Source organism: Raphanus sativus, chromosome 2 (assembly GCF_000801105.2).
Source record: "Raphanus sativus cultivar WK10039 chromosome 2, ASM80110v3, whole genome shotgun sequence".
Classification (NCBI taxonomy): domain Eukaryota; kingdom Viridiplantae; phylum Streptophyta; class Magnoliopsida; order Brassicales; family Brassicaceae; genus Raphanus; species Raphanus sativus.
This window is the reverse complement of record NC_079512.1, coordinates 20,886,172-20,909,274: the sequence shown is the minus strand read 5'-3', so window position 1 is coordinate 20,909,274 and position 23,103 is coordinate 20,886,172. Positions and strand designations below refer to the sequence as shown.

General features: G+C 35.0%; 6 protein-coding genes and 1 long non-coding RNA gene across 7 annotated transcripts; 6 read left to right on the top strand and 1 right to left on the bottom strand.

The window, feature by feature from the left end:
* Positions 1-901: 901 nt before the first annotated feature.
* Positions 902-1,519, top strand: LOC108837845 (uncharacterized protein At1g43920, Chloroplastic-like). The gene has a single exon (XM_057004205.1). The coding sequence runs from the start codon at positions 902-904 to the stop codon at positions 1,517-1,519; it is 618 nt and encodes a 205-aa protein (XP_056860185.1).
* Positions 1,520-1,873: 354 nt separating this feature from the next.
* LOC108837844 (glutathione S-transferase T3-like) lies at positions 1,874-2,927 on the top strand. Its single transcript, XM_018610854.2, has 2 exons — positions 1,874-2,569; positions 2,829-2,927. The coding sequence occupies exons 1-2, from the start codon at positions 1,874-1,876 to the stop codon at positions 2,925-2,927; spliced, it is 795 nt and encodes a 264-aa protein (XP_018466356.2).
* A 507-nt stretch (positions 2,928-3,434) lies between these two features.
* LOC130508618 (uncharacterized) lies at positions 3,435-4,739 on the top strand. Its single transcript, XM_057004204.1, has one exon. It carries the CDS (start codon positions 3,435-3,437, stop codon positions 4,737-4,739), a length of 1,305 nt encoding a protein of 434 aa, XP_056860184.1.
* Positions 4,740-10,611: 5,872 nt separating this feature from the next.
* On the top strand, positions 10,612-11,933 carry LOC108824940 (dof zinc finger protein DOF5.3). Its single transcript, XM_018598299.2, has 2 exons — positions 10,612-10,811; positions 10,933-11,933. The coding sequence occupies exons 1-2, from the start codon at positions 10,788-10,790 to the stop codon at positions 11,677-11,679; spliced, it is 771 nt and encodes a 256-aa protein (XP_018453801.2). The 5' UTR covers positions 10,612-10,787; the 3' UTR covers positions 11,680-11,933.
* Positions 11,934-13,065: 1,132 nt separating this feature from the next.
* On the top strand, positions 13,066-14,378 carry LOC108840505 (uncharacterized). Its single transcript, XR_001947899.2, has 3 exons — positions 13,066-13,581; positions 13,675-13,828; positions 14,111-14,378. It is a non-coding gene; the product is annotated as an uncharacterized LOC108840505 (long non-coding RNA).
* A 4,475-nt stretch (positions 14,379-18,853) lies between these two features.
* On the bottom strand, positions 18,854-22,920 carry LOC108817824 (interactor of constitutive active ROPs 3). The gene is made up of 4 exons (XM_057002556.1): positions 22,879-22,920; positions 21,238-21,352; positions 20,768-20,942; positions 18,854-20,525 (listed from the first exon to the last, which is right to left on the bottom strand). The coding sequence occupies exons 2-4, from the start codon at positions 21,255-21,257 to the stop codon at positions 19,056-19,058; spliced, it is 1,665 nt and encodes a 554-aa protein (XP_056858536.1). The 5' UTR covers positions 21,258-21,352; positions 22,879-22,920; the 3' UTR covers positions 18,854-19,055.
* Positions 22,921-22,952: 32 nt separating this feature from the next.
* On the top strand, positions 22,953-23,103 carry LOC108837193 (uncharacterized; the record flags this gene model as incomplete). The annotated part of the gene is given in 2 exon segments (XM_018610262.2): positions 22,953-23,042; positions 23,044-23,103. Coding segments are annotated over 2 exon segments (150 nt in total), but the record flags the coding sequence as incomplete, so codon positions are not given.

The following is a 23,103-nucleotide window of genomic DNA, read 5'->3' as shown; positions in this document are numbered from 1 at the left end:
CTGTGAACAACTCGATTTGCCATTATTAGCAATTAATTATAATTAGCATTTACTACCGGTAAATCAGACCAAAGCTGTTAGAGCATCCGCAAAGGAGGATTTAACCAATCCTTAGCGCGATAACATAGGGTAATTTGATTAAAATAATAATAGATGTGCTCGATTACGGAAGGATTGATCCTTGAACAAGGATTAGAAGGATCAAGTCCTTGTGTACGTGTCCGTCGGTGATAGGTAGATGTTTGGTTTGTGTTTGGCGAGAGGAAAAAAAATTTGGTCATTTGCAACCGAAACCAAAAAAAAAAAAGAAAAGCTCTCGAGTCTCGACGAAAAGGCGATTTGGAGGCGTCGGCTTCAGGAAGGTAAAGCGATCCCTTCTCTCGTAGATTAATCGATTCCGAAGACTTTTCATCATGTTTTCCTCTCTATCTAGGGTTCGGTTTTGGGTTTAAATCGATTTGGGGATATTTGTGTTCGAAATTAGGGTTTGCAAACGATTTGGGTATAAATCGAAATCAGGGTTTCAAAACGATAATTGTCTAAATCTATTTGATGAGCTTCTCGTTTGTTCTTATAATAGGTTTCAATCGATTAGGTTTGAAAACCGTTTGTGGGTTGCTCGTTTGTTCTCGTTTCGTTTCAAAACCGATTCTCGTTTCTTCTCGTTTCGTTTCAAAACCGTTTCTGGGTTGCTCGTTTGTTATTATTTGATGAGGTTCTCGTTTCGTTTCAAAACTGTTTCGTTTCAAAACCGTTTCTCGTTTGTTATTACTTGTTCTTTCTCATGTTTGTTATTACTTGTTCTTTCTCATGTTTGTTATTACTTGTTATTATTATTTGCTCATTTCTCGTTTCTCGTTTGTTCTTAACTATATTTATTTTTGTTTCAGGTTTACGAATCATGGGACAGGATTATAGTTACAGTCAGCCATCTTCATCAGATGTTGACATGGACTCTCTTCTTCTAGAGGAAGCAGAGTTGTACGCGGATGAAGCTCAGAGTAGCTACAACGCAGAGCCGGTTCAGTATGAACCTGACCCCGAAGCTGATGATGGAATCCCCACTAGATGTTACTGTGGTGGTGAGCCGGTGGTGGGAACATCCACCAGTTCTAAGCATCCATACAGGAGGTACTACACGTGCCCCAACGTTGATGATGGCGACTGCCACATCTGGAAGTGGTGGGATGTGGCCGTGGTGGAGGAGTTGCGGGACTTTCAGAGAGAGTTTAGGCAGTTAACTGAGCAAGTCAGTGAGAGTGAGCGGAAGCTGGTGAAGCTAGAGGAGTCAGTGGCTGAGTTATCTAAGAAGAAACCAGTGGCTTCAAATGGCTTAGAAGTGGTTGCTTGTCTACTGGTCAGTCTAATAGTGATAATAGGTTTGGTTGTCTTCTTTCTGCCTGGTAAGTTTCTGTACTTGTGTTTTGATTGTCGTTCATGTTTACTAGATAAAACTATGACTATTTTATCTCTTTGGTTTTCAGGAGGAGGTTCAAACGGTTCAAACGAGAGTGTATGACCTCACACGTGTATGTAAGGTTAGATGCTTTCTACTGTAATTAGGATAAAAAATAAAACAAAGCCACTGTATTGGTGTTAAATGCTAGTAGTTATTGCTTTCTATCTTCCTAACTGCTCAGATTAGATAATTTTAATTGTTATACAGCTATTGTACTTTACAATTAGTATCTGGAATGCTCTCACAGTAGATAGCGTAGTGCTTTGCCTGATTTGATTGGTGGTAAATGCAACTAGTTTAGTTTCTATCTTCCCAACTGCTCTGAGTTGATTGCCTTTAAATGTTACTTAGTGATAGAAATATTACTTAAGGCTCTGTGTTGCTACTCTTAGTGCCACAGAGCATTCTCTACCCATGGCTAACATTGGTGGTTATGTTAACCTACTAAAGAGTCAAACGTCAGTTGACCTTGAATCACCCGAACAACTATGGTTCGGTGCCGAAGGTCCTGATGAGCCTTGCGAGCCTAGTGAGCCTAGTGTGAAGGAGAGGAGGAAATGGTCTCCTAAAGAAGATAAAATCCTCATCGGCGCTTGGCTTAACACAAGCAAAGACCCTATCATCAGCAACGAGCAGAAAGCCGGTGCGTTCTGGAAGAGGATTGTAGAGTACTACAATGCAAGCCCTCTTCTCGTTGGGAGTACACCTAGGGAGCTTGGTCAGTGCAAGCAGAGGTGGTCTAGGATTAATGGGGATGTCTGCAAATTTGTAGGATGCTTTGAAACGGCTCTGAGGCAGCAGAGAAGTGGTCAAAACGACGATGATGTGATGAAAGCAGCCCATGACATATTCTTCAACGATCAGGGAACCAAATTCATCCTGGATCACTGCTGGAGAGAGCTAAGGTATGACCAGAAATGGTGCACCAACTTTGTGCCTAAAGACGGTGTGAAGGCAAAGCGCAAACAAGTTGCGGAGGGTGTACCTGGAGAAGAGGAAGTGCGAGAACCTGAAGCTAGACCAATGGGTGTGAAGGCTGCTAAGGCTGCTAAAGCTGCTGGTAAAAGGAAGATGAGCGCTAGAGAAGAGGAGTTGGCTAAGCTACAGGGCGTTTTGGATACCAAAAAAATATTAGGGAAACAGAAAATGCTTGAATGCTTACTTGCCAAGAAAGAACCACTAACTGAGATGGAAACATCTTTTAAACTAAAACTAATGTCTGAGATGTTGTGATGCTTATCTGTTAAAGTAGTTAAGGTATGTTGTGATGCTTTGTTGTGATGCTTTTATTAGTTGAGGTTCTCTGTGATGTTGTGATGCTTTGTTGTGATGCCACCTAATAACTCTTGTATTTTTGTTGATGTTTCAGGTTGAAGTCACGGATGGTCAAGTCACGGGTTATCAAGTCACGGGTTATCAAGTCACGGGTTATCATCAAGTCACGGGTGTAGGAAGTGTTGTTGCTTAGATCACGGGTGAAGGAAGTCACGGGTTATCAAGTCTTTGTGTCCTATAAGTAGTGAAGCATGTCGTTAGCTATCTTGTATCCTCTAGTTTCCTTTGTTTCCTGCAATTTTAAAATTTGTATCAAACTCTTGTCTCCTCTCTTTGTTTCCTCATCTGCTTCTGTAATATTAAGGTACTTGTATCCTCATCTGCTTCTGTTTAGGTAATGAACTACTTGTAACATTAAGGTACTTGTAATATTAATGTTTCTGCTTCTACTAGTGTCTTCAAACATCAAACGATTTCATAATTTGTACTTGTAATATTATCATTGAATTATTCAAACATGCAAACGATTTCAGACATTAAGGTACTTGTAATATTATCATTGAATCATTGAATCATTATATAATTTGTATAATTTTTAAAAAGTAACATAGACAATAAAAACAATTTTTTCTCTATGAATGTTATAAAAATATTATATAATTTGTATCATTGACATTTTTTTCAGAGAGGAATATCAATAATGTCAGCATCATATGACTCTGATGGCGTCGATCGAATAGTAGACGAATGTGTAGACGAATCTGTAGACGAATGTGTAGACGAATCTTTTGATGAAATCTTCGAAGGTATATATACCGACGTAGTGGAGGGCCAAGAAGAACAGCAAAGGAAACGTGCTTATATTGAACGAAACCGCGAAGCCGGACACAACCGTTTATGGAATGACTACTTCACCGAAAATCCGACTTATGACGCATCCTTATTCAGACGCCGCTTCCGTATGAACAAGGATTTATTCTTGCGTATTGTCCATGCTCTCTCAGAGAACATTCCATTCTTTCGACACAGAAGAGACGCTACCGGGAGGTTTGGCCTTTCTCCACTGCAAAAATGTACGGCTGCAATTCGTCTGCTTGCTTATGGTTCTGCAGCAGACGCGGTTGACGAATATCTCCGACTTGGTGAGAGCACATCAATTTCGTGTTTACATCATTTCACGGACGGGATAATACATGTGTTTGGAGATGAGTTTCTACGAAGACCGACACCAGAAGATCTTCAACGACTACTAGATATTGGAGAGAAACGCGGGTTTCCTGGGATGGTAGGGAGCATTGATTGTATGCACTGGGAGTGGAAAAATTGCCCAACCTCTTGGAAAGGACTGTACGCACGTGGATCAAACAAACCGACAATTGTCTTAGAGGCTGTAGCTTCACAAGATCTTTGGATATGGCACGCTTTTTTTGGTCCTCCAGGTACTTTAAACGATATTAATGTCCTGGATCGGTCTCCTGTTTTTCATGACATTTTTGAAGGTCGAGCTCCCAGATTAAAGTACGTGGTCAACGGACACCAGTATAAGTTGGCGTACTACCTCACAGACGGTATCTATCCAAAATGGTCCACATTCATCCAATCGATCTCATCCCCTCAAGGTCCTAAAGCAGAGTTATTTGCTGAACATCAAGAATCAGCCCGGAAAGATGTGGAGCGGGCTTTTGGAGTTTTGCAATCTCGATTTGCGATTGTGAAAAACCCGGCTCTTACATGGGAGAAAGAAAAGATAGGGAAGATTATGCGAGCATGTATCATACTACACAATATGATAGTCGAAAATGAACGCAATGACTACCCTCGCAGTATAAATGAATTTGAAGAAGGCGACAGCAGCAGAACCTCACGGGTGGAAACCGAGAGGCCTACAAATATCGGTAATTGCGTTGGCATTCGGGATGATGTTCACGACAGACGTAAACATCAAAAATTGAAAAATGATCTAATCGAACATATTTGGAACAAATATGGTGATGATAATGAATAAATATTGTATCTTTTTATTTAATAATGCAATAAATATAAAATTTATTTTCAATTTTATAAAAAAATAATATTTTTTTATTCTTAAGAATTCTTATGTGGAGAACACCATTGGACTTACAAATTTGATGAGAGTCCTTAACTATTTAGAAAAAAAAAAAAAACATTTTATATTCCTAAGGACTCCAATGGTGATAACACCATTGGAGATGCTCTTAGATCAAACATCTGAATTAGCATTCTTAAACTTGTTTTAATCAAACATCTGAATTAGCATTTTTAAACTTGTTTTAAGTATTGAGTCATATATAGGTCGAATAGGAATAATAATATAAATACTGTTTTAATCCATTTCAAGGTACGATATACAAAAATTAACGATCACTCTACAAACTACGAATAATGAGTACTTCATTATGTCGAGATAGATTGAAGTACGATTCATACTATATGTGAGATCTCTCTTATCAATACGATCTGCTTTATCTTCTTTTTAGTGCCCAAGAAAATCCAGTTTTGTCACTTGTCTAGCTACTAAAGCAACTGAAAATATTAAAACAAATTTGACCGGTCAACCCAAAACTCTGTCTATTTTTCAATTTCTATTTATGTATAAACATATTATATTGTTCGATTCTTGGTTGCTGATTTTGAATGGAAGATCCATGTTGTCACTGATCTCTCATCCCGGTTTCTTGACCTCCACAAGTTTTAATCTATATTAAATTTGTATATTAGTTTGATATACCAATATAATAATCATATTTATCTTTTGAAAATACATAATAACAGGTAGACTTGTAGTTCTTGTGAGTTACATTCTTACACACTCTTTGCTTAAAAACAAAACTAATAAAAATTCGATTCAGTGATAGGTGCGTTAACTGTTTGTGCTATAATTTCTTTTGAATATGGTCATGATTATGAGAAAAAACTGGGTGCACAAGTAGGTAGGGTCCAAAAAGAAGTGTAATGATCGTCAGTTTATAATAGGAACCCAATGATTGTTTGTGAATGAATCACAGGTTGATAAGAATATGATATTTTCCATCTTATCAAAAATAAAATGAAAGAAAAAGAGTATGCTAATGGATTTTAAGAAAGTTAATACTATATTATAAAAATCATAATTCAATACTATAAAACTGAATAGTTTTTGTTTGGTAATGAAGAAACATATGCTTTGTAGTAAAAGAAAATAAACATATTACTACTAAAATGTTAAAAGTAATCTGATTACCACAAGAACATAACAATCAGCCTTCTATAATTTTTTTTAATCTGAGCCTATATTCATCAGCTTATCTAAATCCATGTGTGTAGACATTTTTTATTATTTAGATTAAGGAGGGTGTATTCAATCTAAAAGTTGAGGTGTTTTTATTTTTAACGAGGTTTTAGATTATTTTAACAAATTGCAGAGATTTAAGTTATTTTTGTTAAACCACTCTAGAATATCATATAAAACCATTGGATTTAAATTTAAATTTTTAACTAAAAAGTTCCACTCAAACACTACAAAATCACTTAAAAACTTGAATACTCCTACCTTAAAATATTTTCAATAACAATAGATTTCACAGTATTTTATAAAATGTCAAATCTAATAACACTGGATTTTAAATTAATTTTTAAATTCAGATTTGAATAACAGTGAATTTGTTATTTTGATACAAATCACCTAAAACTTTCAATTCAATACACCCCCTAAATAATATAATTCACAGAAATGCCTTAGTTAAAAACAGTAATTTAACTAACCAAAAGATGGCCTATTATTTTTTAAGAGTGGATGCCATAAGCGACGACTTCAATTTCTACAAAACGCTTAAAATTGAATGAGTTTACTATTCATTCTCTCTTCCCACGTTACAACGTTTAAAATCGTATAAAATGTATAAAATTATGTAAATCAATATATGATGTATATGTGTGGATATGGTCCTTAGACCAAATCTTGGTTTTCATAGAAGTCTCTTTTCCGAAAACCGATGTTAGTGTGATTTGTTGTCTCTATGAACTTTAAATCCCCATGGAATAATACAACTATATACAACCTTTTTTTTTTAGAAAACTATATACAACTTTACCATCATGACCTACACATTCTCAGGCAATTCTATGCTTTTACTCCATCATGTGCTTTATTTACATATACAATTTAAGAATTTAAAAACTTGTAACTAAAAGTATTGAATCCGTATTTGTTTACATTAGATTCGGAATAAACTAACTGTATAGTATTAATATTCATACTAGTAGGTCAGATTAAATCAATATCCATAACCAGTTGGTTAGTATAGTAGTTGGTATATGAGGATAGTTGTCATACGTGTATAAATCATTGGTTTCACTATTGGGTACTATTGCATTATGATTTGTTTGTTTTCCCGAAAATATATTAATAGCAGCCTTGATATATACACATTATTTCATAAAATGCAGAATAGTATATAGAATATTTTGATAAAAAAAAGTTATATAGAATACTAATGGGTTGAGATAAACGTTTAAATATACATCTCAAAACCCATAAGTAACCCTTAGGTAAGCTATATTCAAACATATTGTACAAAATAATATATAGCAAGAATTACCGGGTGAGTGGTCGGGTGATTGTGGTCGAGTGGTTAGGAGACGGGACTGAGAGGCTAACATGTTTCAGGTTCGATCTACCTGCTGCGCGAAACTAACTTACAATTATCCTAATCATCTTACACGAATATAGGCATATGCTTGAGGACTCATTTCAATACCCGCAGAAAGTCTATCCGTGGACTACACTTTTCTTCAGAATTAGTTTGGGCTTCTTCATGAATCTGAGATACCCCCATATTAATTAAAAAAATATATATATAGCAAGAATTTATTCCTCTTTTTTGGTAAAAAAAACAATTATTCCCATATATTTTAACAAAAACAGAAACATTTTGCGGTCTTATATATCACATTCACAGACGAGGTCTAAAGATGTCACTATGTATATGTGTGTTTAAGTTTTAAAGGAAAAATTCCATAAAAAAACCTTGAACTAAATTCCATTAGCTATCTAATTTCATATTCAGACTAGTTATTTATTTATTTTAATTAATTTAATCTAATACTGTTTTCAGTTTAATACTCAAACTATGCTCATTTAATTTTAATTAAAATATTGATAGGTTTCAAACAAACTTAAAAATCTCATGAATTGAAAAAAAATCTTTAAATTTTAAATTTTAAATTTTATTTCAAATTTTAAGAATAAAATTAACTCAATTTTGGTAAAATTTTAAATTTAGAAAATATTTATTCTGAATAAAAATAAATTAGTTTTAAACTTCAAAAACAAACTAAATTTGAATTAAAACTAAAACTAATATTATAAAAGTTAAGATTATCCACAATTTAGTTACTTTACTCCTATAATTCAAAACATAATTATTTCAAAGTGTATTAAAATGAGTAAAATAATTATTTTGGTATTAAAATGGGTAGCAAAAAGTTTGAGTATTAAAAAACTTAATGAAATTTATTTGGAGCATTTTATAGAATTTTTCCATTTTTGAAATAAATGTTTTCTATTTTCTAAAATAAGATTGGTGATGGAACATTTCTAAAATGTTTAGTAACCTTTCTATCAAATAAAATTTTTTTAACAAATCATTTATCTTGACTTCTGTGCATTTCACAACATTCGATTTAACATTGTGTTAACATTTGTGTCATACACAATTATCTAAATACATATGAAGTAATTAGTATTTGTGATTTAGGGGGGGGGGGGGGGGGGGTAGGGAGGTTATTGGTGGTTGATGTTTAAATGATTTATAAAATTAAGAGATTCCATTATTATTGGTTTATAGATTTTTAAAATCTTATTAGAATCTTTTTATTGGTTTATTGAATTTTTAAATTTCATGTAAAAATTATTGTTATTAAAAGTTAGTTTTAATTGATTTTGTAGTTATATTAAATCTCTGGTTATGGGACATGAATTTTCTTTAGTTGTACTTATAAAATTTAACTTTGGAAATATCATGTATATGCACTCATAAGATTTTTAAAATCTGTATATGTAACAGAAAACACATACACACAAACACAAAAATTATATTATATTTTATTTTAAGTGAATGATGATAAAAAGAAAATTATAATAAAATCATTGGAGAAGAGAAAATCAAAATTTTATATTAAATAAGAATACAAACAAAGATCATAGAACGCTTAAACAAAAATCAAGCAAGACAAAACAAAATGTCAAAACAACCATTATTAAAAACCAAAAAAAAAAATGATCTATTATCAAATAGTTATGTTTCATGACAGAAAGTTTTGGTTTTTAGAAAACATGTATATATTATTCTAGAAGGAGAGTTTTTGAGAGAAAAACATTAAATATGGAAACCCATGATAGTCAATAGCAATCAATGATAATTTATACAAAATCTTTGGTACCAATTCCTCAAATCTACTTAACTCTTAAAAATCTTAGCTTGTAGATTTTTAAAACTCCACACAAGTTCTATTTTCAATAAGCCTCCTTATTTTTGTTGTGTTTCAAGATATATTAGATTCAGCATATATTTGAAATGTACTGATCATGGTTTGGTGTGCCCTTAACAAATATAGTATATGATTTGCTATGTGTAAGAGTAAGATGAATGTTCTTATTTGTTTTTAGATTGATGAATCAGAATAATATGGATCACAACGGAAAAAGAAATATTTGCCTACTCCTCTAGTACGATATGAAGGTGATCAATTGGAAAGATCGGTCCCATAAGGAATAAGCAAGACATATAGCGATGACTAGGTCCCATGTGGTGACACATCGACGGACTATTGAGACATAAAGAGTGCATGGGAAATAAGAATCCGAGGTAGAACACCATATCTCATCCATCATTGTACGGTCACTATTCAACTTTATTAAATCGATCGATTTCACGTATTTGATAGCGATTGGAACTCATCATCATCACACATCATCATCATATATGTTTGACTGCTAAAATAATTTGACCCGTCCATTATTGTGGAGTAACATCCCGAGAACTTAAAATACAATTTTAAGATATCATTAAAAACGGGCAGAATTTATTTGACTTTCTACAAGAGACATATTAGATTAATGATTTGATTTATATGTATACGCTCAAATTGATCTTAAGAAGATTTTGAAGAATTAAAAATCCAGTTTAATCAAAAAAAAAGAATTAAAGATCTAAAATGATTTAAATATATACTTCCGTTTCAACTTTTCTTATTTACAATCGTATGAGGTAATACTTTTATATATTATTTTACTACAAATAGTCACTCAAATCTTTAAGCAAAAAAATATTATTCCACATAAATAATTCCATTTTTTATATATATACATATTCTACAGGAAACCTTTCAGTAAGAAGAGATTTTAAAATATGCCTATGATAACTAAGTCAGTAACTTTGGATTTTGAATAATTTCGAAAATGTTGAATACATTTTACAAACTACTTAATACAATAAGGAGATATTTGGTAAAAAAAACTAAAAGTTCTACAAAACCATTGATCTAAATAGTCACATCCTGTTATAATGGATGTGCACAAAAATTTAAAAATACACCAGTGGAAAAATCATTATACAATTATTAAATGTAATTAAGTAATTTTGTGTTTAAGTAGCTGCAAACAATTCATTTCAGCGAGGTACAGAACACTTCATTAATGGTGAGATACGATTACACATCATACATCTATTAAAAATCATAAACGGCGGCTTTATAGTCTGTTCCAAATCACGCTCCGAATTGGTTCACATTATTCTTCATACCATTGTTTATGAGTATCAATATTAAATCTCAGAATATTACATTATTATATAAATAATATTGGACAATAGCGTGTCTCCCTCCTCCCACATTCCCATGTATAAATGCATATGCTTGGCTTTTCCTTTTGCTCCACTTTAGTTTCTACTCATATCCATCATTCTCTCTGATCTCAAGAAACAATCTCCACCTCCTACACATAAACCCTCATACTCATCTAATAATCTTCAAGGAGCTTCTCAGATTCAGCTCTATGGATCATTTGTTACATCAACAGGTAAACGATTAAGATCCACCATTTCTAATAACTTGTGTGATCTTGTTTATTTAATTTAGAAGCTTGAAGGCTTTTTTTTGTTTCTATTTTATAATCTTGATGTGTTTTCTTTGTCTTAAAGGATGTTTTTGGGAATTTTAACAAAACAAGAGAAGCCATGGGATGTCCATCAAACCCACCACACTTAGATCACGAGCAGAAAAAGCCTTCCCCGGCGACTGGGGCTGCGAGGCCACAGCCACCGGAACTGTCCCTGAGATGTCCACGTTGCGACTCAACGAACACAAAGTTTTGCTATTACAACAACTACAGCCTCTCTCAGCCCCGCTACTTCTGCAAATCATGCAAGAGATATTGGACAAAAGGCGGAACCCTAAGGAACATTCCCGTCGGAGGCGGCTGCCGGAAAAACAAACGGTCCACTTCTTCGGCGACAAGAAGCCTGAGAACCACCCCGGAACCAGCTTCCCACGACGGAAAAGCATTCTCGGCGGCGAGTTTCGGTGGGTTCGGTAACAATGAACACATTGATCTTAGTTTAGCCTTTGCTCTGCTGAACAAGCAACCTCCCGGGAGTTCTTCACAGCTAGGGTTTCCTTCAGAGTTTGGTAGCTCACATCAGTCTGGCATGGAGAGTGTGTTTGGAACAAGTCAGCAAAAGGAAAACAATGGTTATGCGTTTGGAAACGGGAGCAGCGGTTTGGATATGGCCATGAGTGATCCAAACAAGGTCTTATGGGGATTTCCATGGCAGATGAATGGAGAGATGAACATGGGAGGAGGAGGTGGGGGTCATGTAGATCACATTGATTCAGGGAGAGAGATTTGGACCAATATGAACTATATTAATTCTGGTGCTTTAATGTAGTTCAAAATTAAAACCTCAATTTTATTTGGGTTTTAATCTAAGGTCTGAATTTCATATTTTGTTGGGATGAAAGATGGGGGCTAGCTATTTTATGTAATGGTTAAGGGAATCTAGATATGTTAGGGCTTTTCAAAGAGTTTCAAACTTGCAATATGGGGGTTGGAGTGTTCTTTTCTGATTTAAATTAATGTTGACTTTTTTCTTTTGTATGTTCATTGTTTCACTATATTTTATATGAGACATTTCCCTTGATTTTCAAATTTCGAAAATAATTTGTCTATGAAGTTCATATAGTTTGGTGAATAAGTAACAAATGGAAGATATCAATCAAGTCATTAGTTTTTACTAACGAATGGAATCGTGTATGTTAACTTTAAACCCTAATTTATCTCACCGACTCCCATTAGAGCATCTTTATCGCTCGTATTTAGAGAGTTTCTTAGGTTAATTATGCATTAAAAATAAATCAAAAACACTAATAAATACAAAAGACGTCACTTAGGGGGTTATTGGTTTAAGAATTCTAAAGGAGTTTTAAAATTTTGAAAATCCACTATTATTGGTTTATAGATTTTAAAAGTCTTACCAAAATCCATTGTTATTGGTTTGATGACTTCCAAATTCCACCTAAATCCTTTGTTATTCATAAAGTTTAGTTATTATGGATTTTACTATTCCATTAAATTCTATTGTTATTGGAAGGTAGATTCCTTATATTTTCACTCATGAGACTAGACTTTGAAAATATCACCTATACTCATAAGATTTCTGAAATCTGTGAAGTAAGAAAAACATACACATATTGAATATTTATCTACGTAAACACACTAAACCAAACTCAATAATGGTGAAGCAACCAAACTCACATGATCTGTAATTCATTATATTTTTCTATAGTTTCATATTTGACAAAGCAACTGTTTGATTTAATAATGGTGAAGAGATATAACTCATATGATAACTAGAATAGTGTTTCGAGAAAATCACAAAAATCAAAGAAAACAACACTGATTATTATCACAAGAAAACCAATAAGAACAAGAATTTACCAAACATAAGGAAAATGAGAAATGTGTATCATTGTATCAATTGATGTTTATATATATATGGTTTTTTCGAGATTTTATTTTTGGAAAATTTCTAGAGAGATTGTATACATTGCCTTATAACGAGATATATTTTAAAAAAAAAATATTATGCAAATCCATGATAATTAATAAAATCAGTTGAAATCAATACAAAGTATTTGATAGAAATTTGTTAACTCTACTTAACTTCTAAAAATCTGTCAACTTTTAAAATCACTAAACTCCTTCCAAATTCTGATTCCAATAAACCCCCCTTAATTTGGCAAAAGAGGAGACGGTATATGAGGTTATTTGAGGACACGTGTAGGCAAATAGAGGAGAGAGAAAGATGATTCTGTTCTCTCTTTCTCTCGAAACCTCTCCATCTTCTTCGTCTCCGAGAAGATGATTTTGTATCTCTCTGTGGTTCTTCACGAAATGCCGATAACCCCTCTTTTCGTGGTTCTTCGATGAAACGGAATTCCTCTCTCTCGATGACTGTCGTCGAGGAAGGAAATCGCTGATTATCTCCATCACCATCTGGTCGATCACGAGACGCTTCTTCTCGACTTCAACTGTTCGATTGGCAAATAAGAGTAAGCGAAAGGAGAAGAAGAGGAAGAAGAAGAAGAGGAAGGAGAAGGGTTGACTGAGGAGATTGGAGGAGATACGGAGGAGTTGAAAACGGCGTCGCATAAGGAGCATCGGTGAATTCTGTATTTGTTTGAGTAGACTTATACAAACCATTAACATTTAAACTATTTGTTTGAGTTCTGTAGGTATGCTAGATGCACTCGTTCTGTATCCATGGTGAATTCTGTAGGATTTGTTCAATGTAAGTGACAAAAGGATTATTAGAAACTGTGAAAGAAACATAGTTTTTCTTTTGAATTCATTCATAAAATGATTCTTGAATTGTTTGTTGCAGCTTGAGCAGCAGATCGTCCAAGCTGATTTGGACAACAGTTTTTCAAAAGTTACAGAAGCTCTCTATTTTCAGATAGTGAAGGTGTTGGAGTTCGTTGCAAAGAAAGAAAGTCTGCAACTGCCCCACAGTTTTACAGCATTACAAGTACTCTTAGGTAACATTCGAGAAGCATTACAAGTTATCTGTCTTTGTGTTCCATGATGTATGATTTTGTTTATCATGTACAGTATATGTAATCCATTTGCATTGGTACATTGGGTTAATGCTTTAGCTGAATGGTTGGTGGCTAGACTTTTAGAATTCTATTTCTCTGCTAAATAATCTTCTTTATGTTCTTAGCTTTTAGTTGGTGTGAGAGATTGCATATCTTCATGCTTTGCGTGCCATGCAATGAACCTGAAGTTTTTTTCTGACTGGTTAAAGTTTTGTTGCTCAGATTTGCTAGAAAGTGAAAATGAGGAGACAGAGAAACTTTGCAAATTCACCTGCAAGTGGAATATGTCAAGGCTTATGTCAACTGCTGTTTACAATGACAGTAAATCTCTTTAATTACTGTCTATTTCATGGTCAGGTCTTTTGGCACATATACCTTATCTTTGTATGGAAGAACAAGTATCATGCATTTAGGTTGCTTCTAAAGTCGTACGGGCAACGATATTATTGTTTGGAACTTTGTAAATTTTTTTTATAACCTTTAAATAAGAGACTTGCAATGGACCATACAAATATACCCGTCTCTTAACTAAGTCTCTTAATCCACTTTTCCAACTAAAAATGATTAAAAAAAAATTAAGAACCTTAAAAGAGTATATGGAATAATGATGCTCTTAGTTCTTTCTCTCCGGAGGCTACTTAATGGAGCGGTCAATGACGTTGATGCTTATACTCGATTGATTTGTTTTGTCTTGTTGTCAATTGATTTAGTGACGTAAAGGATCAATTTTGGTAATTGTTGTTGTATGGTTTTGATTAAATATTGGAATAATGTGGACTAGTTGATAGTTTAATATATACGATGGAATATATGAGTACTCTTGTGTAATTATTTAGACAAGAAATTTTGATTTTTAGGGGGCGAGAATGTAAGACCAGTAATGATGACTATATAAGAAAGATCTCACCTAACCTAATTTTGCTTAGGTGGCTGGTGGGCTAATATATGCTTAGGAGTTAAGAGAATGTTTAAAATGAACAGAAACATATCTTAGTTGGTTGGTAGTTTGCTTTACACACAGAAACACGTGTTTGTGTGTGCATGTAGCAACGCGCACTACGTATATTATATATGCACTTAAATTAATGAATCAAATATTCCAGTTACACTGTGTTTACATACCGAGTTTAATTATGGAACGAGTTAATAAAGGTGTTGAAGATGAATTTTCAGAGAAGATCCAAACATCAGCTGACATTTGGTGATTTGGGTGCCTAATAAACTGTGACCGATTATGAACAATGTACGAACTTTGTGATACTCTTACTGTAAACTTCATTTAAAATAAATTATGAGATGGAGTTAAAGATACTCTTTAGAAACGACACTTTACACTAATCAAAGATTCAAAGATCCAAATTGGCGTAATGCAAGAAATCAATGCACAAATCAAACATCACATATGGCGAGGCTCGTCGCTAGAGGCTTCAATCAGCAATATGAACTTGATTATTCAGAGAGTCCGGTTATCAAGTCCACCACTATTCATTTGGTTCTCGATGTTACAGTGAAGAAGAATTGAAGCATACACCAACTCGACATCAACCATGCCTTTCTACAAGGTACACTACAAGATGAAGTTTATGTCACTCAAACCACTGGGGTTTGTCAATCCAGATCAGCCCCACCAGTCTGCTGGTTGAATAAAATTTACAAAGTTAACATTTTATATAATTAAATTATATGCTAATAACATTTTAAAATTTTAAATAAATAGCAATAATTTTTGTACTGATAAATAGTTATGTTTAAATTAGGGGTGGGCAAAAAAACCGAACCGAACCAACCGAACCGAAACCGATTCGAACCTGTTGTGAATGCAAACAAAGTCCCACATTGGAAGTTTAGACAAATAATGTCTAGTATATAAAGGGATGTCCAACTCTGATTAGTACGAGACCTTTTGGGAAGGAGTCCCAGAAACAAATCCATGCGGGCTTTGCCTTTGGGCCCAAAGTGGACAATATCGTACTAATTGGATAATATAGAGTTGGACATGGGCTCACACAATTCCAACAATTGGTATCAGAGCCGGGATGACGAACATCTGCAAGAAGACCAAAATACCCTTCAAGTTCGAAGAGCCTCCACTTCGATGGGAAGGGCGGGGTGCGTAGCAGAGGCCAGTCAAAGATCCTGGAAGCTTCGGTTGTGGGAGGAAAATCCTCAAGGTGACTTCGCGATTAAGTGGTGCCGGAAACTTATATCGAAAGTCTCTCCCTAACGACGATGCAAGATTATGTGGATATTCCTAACGGTGCTGCAAGGATTAGGTGGTGAATGTCCTAATGGTGCAGTAAAGGTTAGGTGGATAAATCCTAATGGTGTAACAAGGGTTAGGTGAAGAGGCCCGTTGGTGATTACGGCGGTACAAGAGGTGTGCCAGGTTTCGCTGGAGGTTGGAAAACTAAGGGTTCATGTGGTACTTGGTTTGAGAGGAGGTTTGTTGTGAATGCAAACAAAGTCCCACATTGGAAGTTTAAACAAATAATGTCTAGTATATAAAGGGATGTCCAACTCTGATTAGTACGAGGCCTTTTGGGAAGGAGTCCCAGAAACAAATCCATGCGGGCTTTGCCTTCGGGCCCAAAGTGGACAATATCGTACTAATCGGACAATAGAGAGTTGGACATGGGCTTGAAAAAGCCCAACAGAACCGAACCAAAGTCTATTATCAAACAGTTAGGTTTAAGATTTTCCCAACCCGAACCAACCGAACCGAACCCGATCCGAACCGAACCACGTTGAACCGAACCAAACTAAACCGAACCCATAACCAATGTGCATATAGCAATATACAATATACTAAAATGCTAAGACTAAAGTTATTGTTAATTTTATTAAGGATTTTTTTTTAGTTTTCTATTTACTTCAGTTAATTTTTGTTTGATGTTTATAATTTGTTAAAGTTTTTGTTTCAGTTTTACATTATATTTAGTTTACATAGTTTATTTTGTAGAGGTATTATTAACGATGTTTTTTTAATTTTCTATTTATTATAGTTAACTTTGATTTGATTGTGCTCTTATAAATGTTTTGTGTTTCTAAAAGTTTTTTCGGTTTTATATTGAAATTAGTCAACATAATTTAGTTTTTTATAATCGTCAACACGATGATTTTATGACCATGCGTTTGTGTTTTAAAACCGAACCGAATTCAAACCGAACTGAGTTCAAACCGAACCGAAACCGATCCAAACCGAACTAACTATGGTTTACTTTGGTTGGATAAATTATTGAACCAAATTAACCAAACCGAACCGAACCCGAACCGAACCGATAAAATAAGTGAAGTGCCCACCCCTAGTTTAAATAAAGTTATACTATAAATTATTTTGTAATATTATTAAATAAATAGTAATAAATTTGTAGTAATGAATAGTATTTTTAATAAATTTTAGTTATTTTCACATTTTTTTCCTTATAACAAAGTGAATACCAATAAAATATTTTGATTAATTTAGTATGTATTTCATCATTCCGCAAATTTTAAATTCTTCCGCAGATTAATTAATTTTTTCCGCAGCTTAACTATTTTTTCCAAGAATCCGCTAATCCGCGATGGTTACTAATCGGAGCATTTGTGTGCGGTAACATGCGAACTGGCGCTTTAAGAGTTCAACAAGTCATTACCAAGGACGAGCTCGCCAACTCTCTCACCAAACCTCTGCCTCGTCCATGCTTCATAGAACTAAAGAAGAAGATTGGAGTCAAGCAACTGCCTCCAGAAGGTATAAGAAAATAGAATAATTTAATGATATGTTGTAAATACTATTAGTCTAAACCCTACTGTTGTTTCTATATATTATAAATCTTTGTACAATATCAATATACAGCATTCCAAAATACTCTTACCATAATAAAATGTGTTTATGCAATTTGGTTACAAAAACAAACGCTTTTTTTTTTGTTTGATCTAAACTCTATTCTTGTAGAAAAGTGTAGTTTTTGTCTTTATGAATTCAAATTTCTGATTCAGACGCTGAATACCGTGCCGTTGCAAACACAACAGCTGAACTGAGTTGGATATGCTCTTTACTCAGAAATCGGAGTTTGCCTGAAGCAAGCATGATATACTACGATAATATTGGTGCTATCTATCTCTGTACAAATTCGGTTTTTTTCCATTCGAAGATGAAATATGTTGCACTTGACTATCATTTTGTGTGTGGTAACATGCAAAATCGCGCTTTAAAAGTTCAACATGTCAGTACCAAGAACGAGCTCGCCGACTCTCTCACCAAACCTCTACCTCATCCACGCTTCATAGAAGTAAAGAACAAGATTGGAATCAAATAAAATAACTACCTCCATCTTAAGGAAAAGTTTAAGGGAAAGTATAAGAGAATAGAATAATTTAATGACTATGTTGTAAATACTATTAGTCTAAACTTTACTGTCGTGTCGTTTCTATATATTGACTTTTTTTGTACAATATTAATATACAGCATTCCATAATACTCTTACAATAATAAAATGTGTTTATGCAATTTGGATACAAAAACAAACACCTTTTTGTTTTAATTAAACATTTTCGTAGAATAGTAGTGTGGTTTTGGTCTCTATGAATTCAAATTCCTAAGTACTATAGCGCACTAATGTATATATGTGATTGGTTTTAGTGGTTAAAATCTAATACAGTATCGGGTTAGTGGGACTGGGTCATAACCTAGCGTCTGAATCAGAACTCATACTTCCACATTCTCATTTCTACTGCTAGTTACCTTTCTCTTTAACACCCAAGACCTCTCTATGTAAGCTCAAACAATACGAGTTGTGGCTCCGTCTTCTTTAAACTACACACGGCCTTTGGTTAATAATCCGGATATTCTCATCTCCACTACAGAAGCCGATATGGGCCTTATTTTAGGCCCAGTGATAATCCGTTCCTGCTAAGTCAGCCAGAGGCTTTGCTGCCTTTGATATCAACAGGCAACAAAAACAGAAATTAACAGACTCCCTCCTGAATACTTAAGTCATAAAATTAACATAGCTGAAATATCTTTCGAACATGAGTTTGTCTTTTTCAGAACATGGTTCAAACTACTAATTAACATCAATACCAGAGTCACAGGAGTTGCTCTTATAATCCAACTCCAATATCAACGGTACCTGAGAAGCAGAAGCACAGCGCAAGTCAGTTCCTTGATCAGAGAACATTCTCCACCTTATTTCTGAGGCTTCTTCCACAAAACACCAATCTTCTTGAGCACATTCCCATTCTTCTTCTTTGTCACTTCATCATCAATCTCCTCAGAGTAAGGAGAGTTCGTTGTTTGATCATATCCCTCAGCGAACTTCCCATTATTGTTTCCAGCAGAGAGCATGGACGTGGCTGCTTCAGCAGCTTTTCTCCATTGATTCGACTGTACTTTAAGCTTCCTCAGTTCCGTTTCCATCTCTGCGTTCGACGCTTGAGTTGCATCTAGTTGCTCCGTGACTCTAACCGCTCTCTTGCTACTCTTGTCAGCCTCTTCCATCGCAATCCCCAACTTCATCAGCGCCTCTTGTACATCTGTCTCCCTCTTGTGGATATCCGACTTCAGCGTCTCGTTCTCGTCTGAAACTATCTGGAGCTCCGTCTCTTTATCCATCATATCCGCCTTCAGGTTCTCAATCGCTTCCCTGAGTTGCTTCAGCTCAGCTTCAACGTCTGTCTCTTTCTGGTTCTTCATCAGTTTTGAGTATAGGTTATCTTTCTCCTCTGATACAAACTGTAGTTCTGTTTCCTTGTCCACCAACCTCGCCTTTAGCTCGTCTATCTCGGATCTAGCTATCTTCAGTTCAGACTGGAGTTCAGCTTGTATCCTTAACCTAGAAGAAGCCTCTACATTCCCCTCTTGGTCTTTTCTATCAGAAGCTTCTAGAGCTGCTCTCAGTCTCTCTACCTCACATCTTAAGGAAGATACTTCTTGTGATTCCCCATAGTCTTTAAGCAGAGTTTCCAAATCCTCCGGATTGGCATGAAGCTTAGTTACAAGACCTTCAAGCCACACCATCCTTGACTTTGTCTGTTCAAGCTCTGATGCCATCTTCTTATAACTCTCAACTGCTTTTGCGCCATCTGACTTCAGTTCCTCTACTGCCTTTTTAGCATTCTCCAGTTGCCTAAGTGTTTCGGTGGCTAAAGCCTCAGTTTCAGCCTCTGATACCTCACAGTCCTTAAGCTGGTCCCTAAAATTCTCAACGAGGAAAAGTGTGTCCATCAAGTTTCCTCTCAGAAGGTGAATCTCCGAGTTACGCAACTCAGCCTGTTTCACATGACCAGCTTCAGAAGAAGCCACCGTCTCAATCTGAAGCTTGAGTTGTCTGATCTCCTGAGCAACAACGGCCAACCCTCTCCTTTCATCAGCAGCAGCACCAGACTCCAAATCACATTCCTGAGGTACACTTCGATGATCAAGAGCAATGGTTCTATCGGTTTCTTCCTCCAATGCTGAGACTTCCAAACACTGATTCTGAGTCTCCTGGAGCTTAGAGGAAACTTCTTGTAGCTCTTTTCTGGACTCTTCTGCTTCTTCCTCTGCTTGCTTCTTTGCTGTCTCAGACACTGTTACTTGATCTTTTGCCTTCTTCAGCTCCTCTTGAAGTTGCGAGACTAGTGATTCAAGCTCTGTTATTCTACTTGGCCTCTTCTTCTGGTAGCAAACAAACATGGCAGTGTTATTGAAACAGACAATTCAGTGAAAATAAGTTACAATTTTATCTCTCAGCTACTCCAAACTAAATGCTCTACCTAATTATATCATCACATAGGCCCCAAAGTCAATATTGATGGAACGGTTTACTTTGGATCATGCAAATAAACGAGAATTTATGAAATATTTCTAAGACACTTAGATTGAATCTGAAACAAGCTTTAGTACAAGAGGGGTCATACCTCGGAGACAGGGCTGCGTGGAGACCTACGGTCCGGAACTTTTGGACTTTTCTCCTTTGGTGTTTTGCTATTAGCTGAGATAGGAGATGAAGAAGAGTCAGGCACTAGCGCTGGTATCTTCAGTGGCCGAGCAGCTCGAGGAGACACCTTCTTGGGAACATCAGGAGATCCATTTCTGCCCCCAAACACACAAAAAGATGACAAAAATTGAAAACCAAGAAGATATATTCACACTCAACGGTTGCAAACAAATGTGTCACAGAAAGGAATTTTTTTTATTTTTTACTAATAGTAACAGATCACTAGAGGTTGAGATTGGATTTTGATTAAACAGAAGCAATAAGTATTTGAGGACCACAAGAATGCAACCTTTAAGATTCATTATAGAAAACAATCCACACAAAGGGAGAAGAATCAGACATAAATGCAAAAAAAAAACTATATAGAAAGACAAGAAACCAAGATTTTACCTTGCCTTTTGGGTCTGCATACTGTAAATATTATCCCTCCAATGCACAGGATGAGTATCTTTTGTGTTTACCGAAAAGATATGTCCAGTCTCTTCTTTGCTTCTTCAATGTATCCCTGACCCACCATGAAGTGTAGAGAGAGCTCATGAATATTTAATGCAGAAAGATGGAGACATAGTTAACAATCCAATGGCAGATAAAACATGATAGTAGTTATTACAAAGATAGGATAAGCGTTAAAAGAAATTATCTTCACGTCTGTAAATCAAATCTATTACCAGAAAAATGATCATCTTAAAGAAAAAAAATATATATATTTTCTTGCACTTCTTACTAATGTCTTATGTTGACATAACCATTGGATTGTGTCCTGATCAAACATCTCTATAACACTACAAAACAATCTTGGTATTGAATATTTTACTATAAGGAGAATATAAGAGCTGAGTCAATGTTTTTAAAATGAGTCAAAATCTCAGGAGAACCACAAGCATAACGCCAAAACGCCAAATGATGATTTCAAAGACTGTATACCAGAGTTTTTTACACAAATAAATCCAAACAAAACAAATAAAGACCAAAACTCATATCTTGACACTGTAACCATTGATGTTAACTACACAAGTAATTTGACTATAAAGTCACAACAAAAGGAAACGTCCTTTTGTTGCCCTCCTGATTCACAACCTATCATCATGTAAGGCTGGTACCAAGGGTCCTACACGCAACTACACAAGCAGCCCAATGTGGTAGATTTACATTAATGTCCTTACCAGATTCAAACTCCTAAGTAGAACACAAGAGGGTTAAACTGTCGTTTTTTTAGATTAAGTTCCAACCTTTCCTCCATTATTGCCGTGAAAGGAGGGGACTTAGACGTTGAAAAACTACTACCATGATTCATAACAAATGACTCTAAACATCTTTAACATAAAATTAATACTATAAATTAATACTAACTCAAAGACAAGACAAGCGGAAATAACATATGTATATGGTTTTAAGGATGAACTTTTCCATGTAAAAGGAGAATCTAGTTTATTAAAGAACTTGAGCGAATCAAACAATCACAGGGCAGGACATAAGTAACTTTAACATTTAACCTTAAGAAATACAAAAACAAAGAAACAAATGAGTTTTTTTTTTGAAAATATATAATTAGACTAGATATGAAGAACTGTACATATATTAATCTATTTCAAGATTCTGATCTTTTGCACTTACGGGACATTTTGATTCAGTTCCATAAATGCAAAAGATGAAATAAGAATACCACCACAAGAGAGAAAAAAAGGAGACATCTTTGGTGTCTCAAGCTCCAATAAGGCTAAACCCTATATTTTAATTCCTTGGAAAATAAAATTCAAGTTCCAAAGATATTCATTCATTCACATGAAGGAATGAAAACACACACAAAGACTCGACCTTTCTTCAATTAAACGGAACTAGAAACGTAAAATGCTGAATATCTAAAAAGGGAACCTTTTTACACGGAAAAAGAAAATACATTTTGCAGGAAAGCAGTGTGTAGCTAAAGTTCACATGATACAGTTAATATTGATCAGAACCAAAATCAGAGGAACAACAAAAAAAGTGAAGAAAAAACATCAATTTGGGTAGAAAGAGATTTGAGAATCAGACCTGAATCAAAAGAGTAATGTGTGAGAGAGAGAGAGAGAGAGAGAGAGAGAGAGAGAGAGAGAGAGAGAGAGAGAAGAGAAGAGAAGTGGGTAGTAGTAATGTGTATGTTGTGGCTTTGGGCAGTGAGTTAGTCTGAGGAAAAAGAAAGAGGAGAGAAGGGAACATAAAGGTTATTCCAAAACGCAGCCAGGCAAAGCGTACTCCTTTGTCGTTTTGACAGTGTAG

What these genes read in the sequence shown, in the direction of transcription:
- LOC108837845 (XM_057004205.1), top strand. Translation starts at nt 902, where the DNA reads ATGGGACAGGATTATAGTTACAGTCAGCCATCTTCATCAGATGTTGAC.
- LOC108837844 (XM_018610854.2), top strand. Translation starts at nt 1,874, where the DNA reads ATGGCTAACATTGGTGGTTATGTTAACCTACTAAAGAGTCAAACGTCA. An exon ending in AGTTGGCTAAGCTACAGGGC is followed by an intron (nt 2,570 to 2,828) that starts GTTTTGGATACC and finishes TTGATGTTTCAG; the next exon opens with GTTGAAGTCACGGATGGTCA.
- LOC108817824 (XM_057002556.1), bottom strand. Translation starts at nt 21,257, where the DNA reads ATGCAGACCCAAAAGGCAAG. An exon ending in ATGCAGACCCAAAAGGCAAG is followed by an intron (nt 20,943 to 21,237) that starts GTAAAATCTTGG and finishes GTTTGGGGGCAG; the next exon opens with AAATGGATCTCCTGATGTTC. An exon ending in CACGCAGCCCTGTCTCCGAG is followed by an intron (nt 20,526 to 20,767) that starts GTATGACCCCTC and finishes GTTTGCTACCAG; the next exon opens with AAGAAGAGGCCAAGTAGAAT.
- LOC130508618 (XM_057004204.1), top strand. Translation starts at nt 3,435, where the DNA reads ATGTCAGCATCATATGACTCTGATGGCGTCGATCGAATAGTAGACGAA.
- LOC108824940 (XM_018598299.2), top strand. Translation starts at nt 10,788, where the DNA reads ATGGATCATTTGTTACATCAACAG. An exon ending in ATCATTTGTTACATCAACAG is followed by an intron (nt 10,812 to 10,932) that starts GTAAACGATTAA and finishes TTTGTCTTAAAG; the next exon opens with GATGTTTTTGGGAATTTTAA.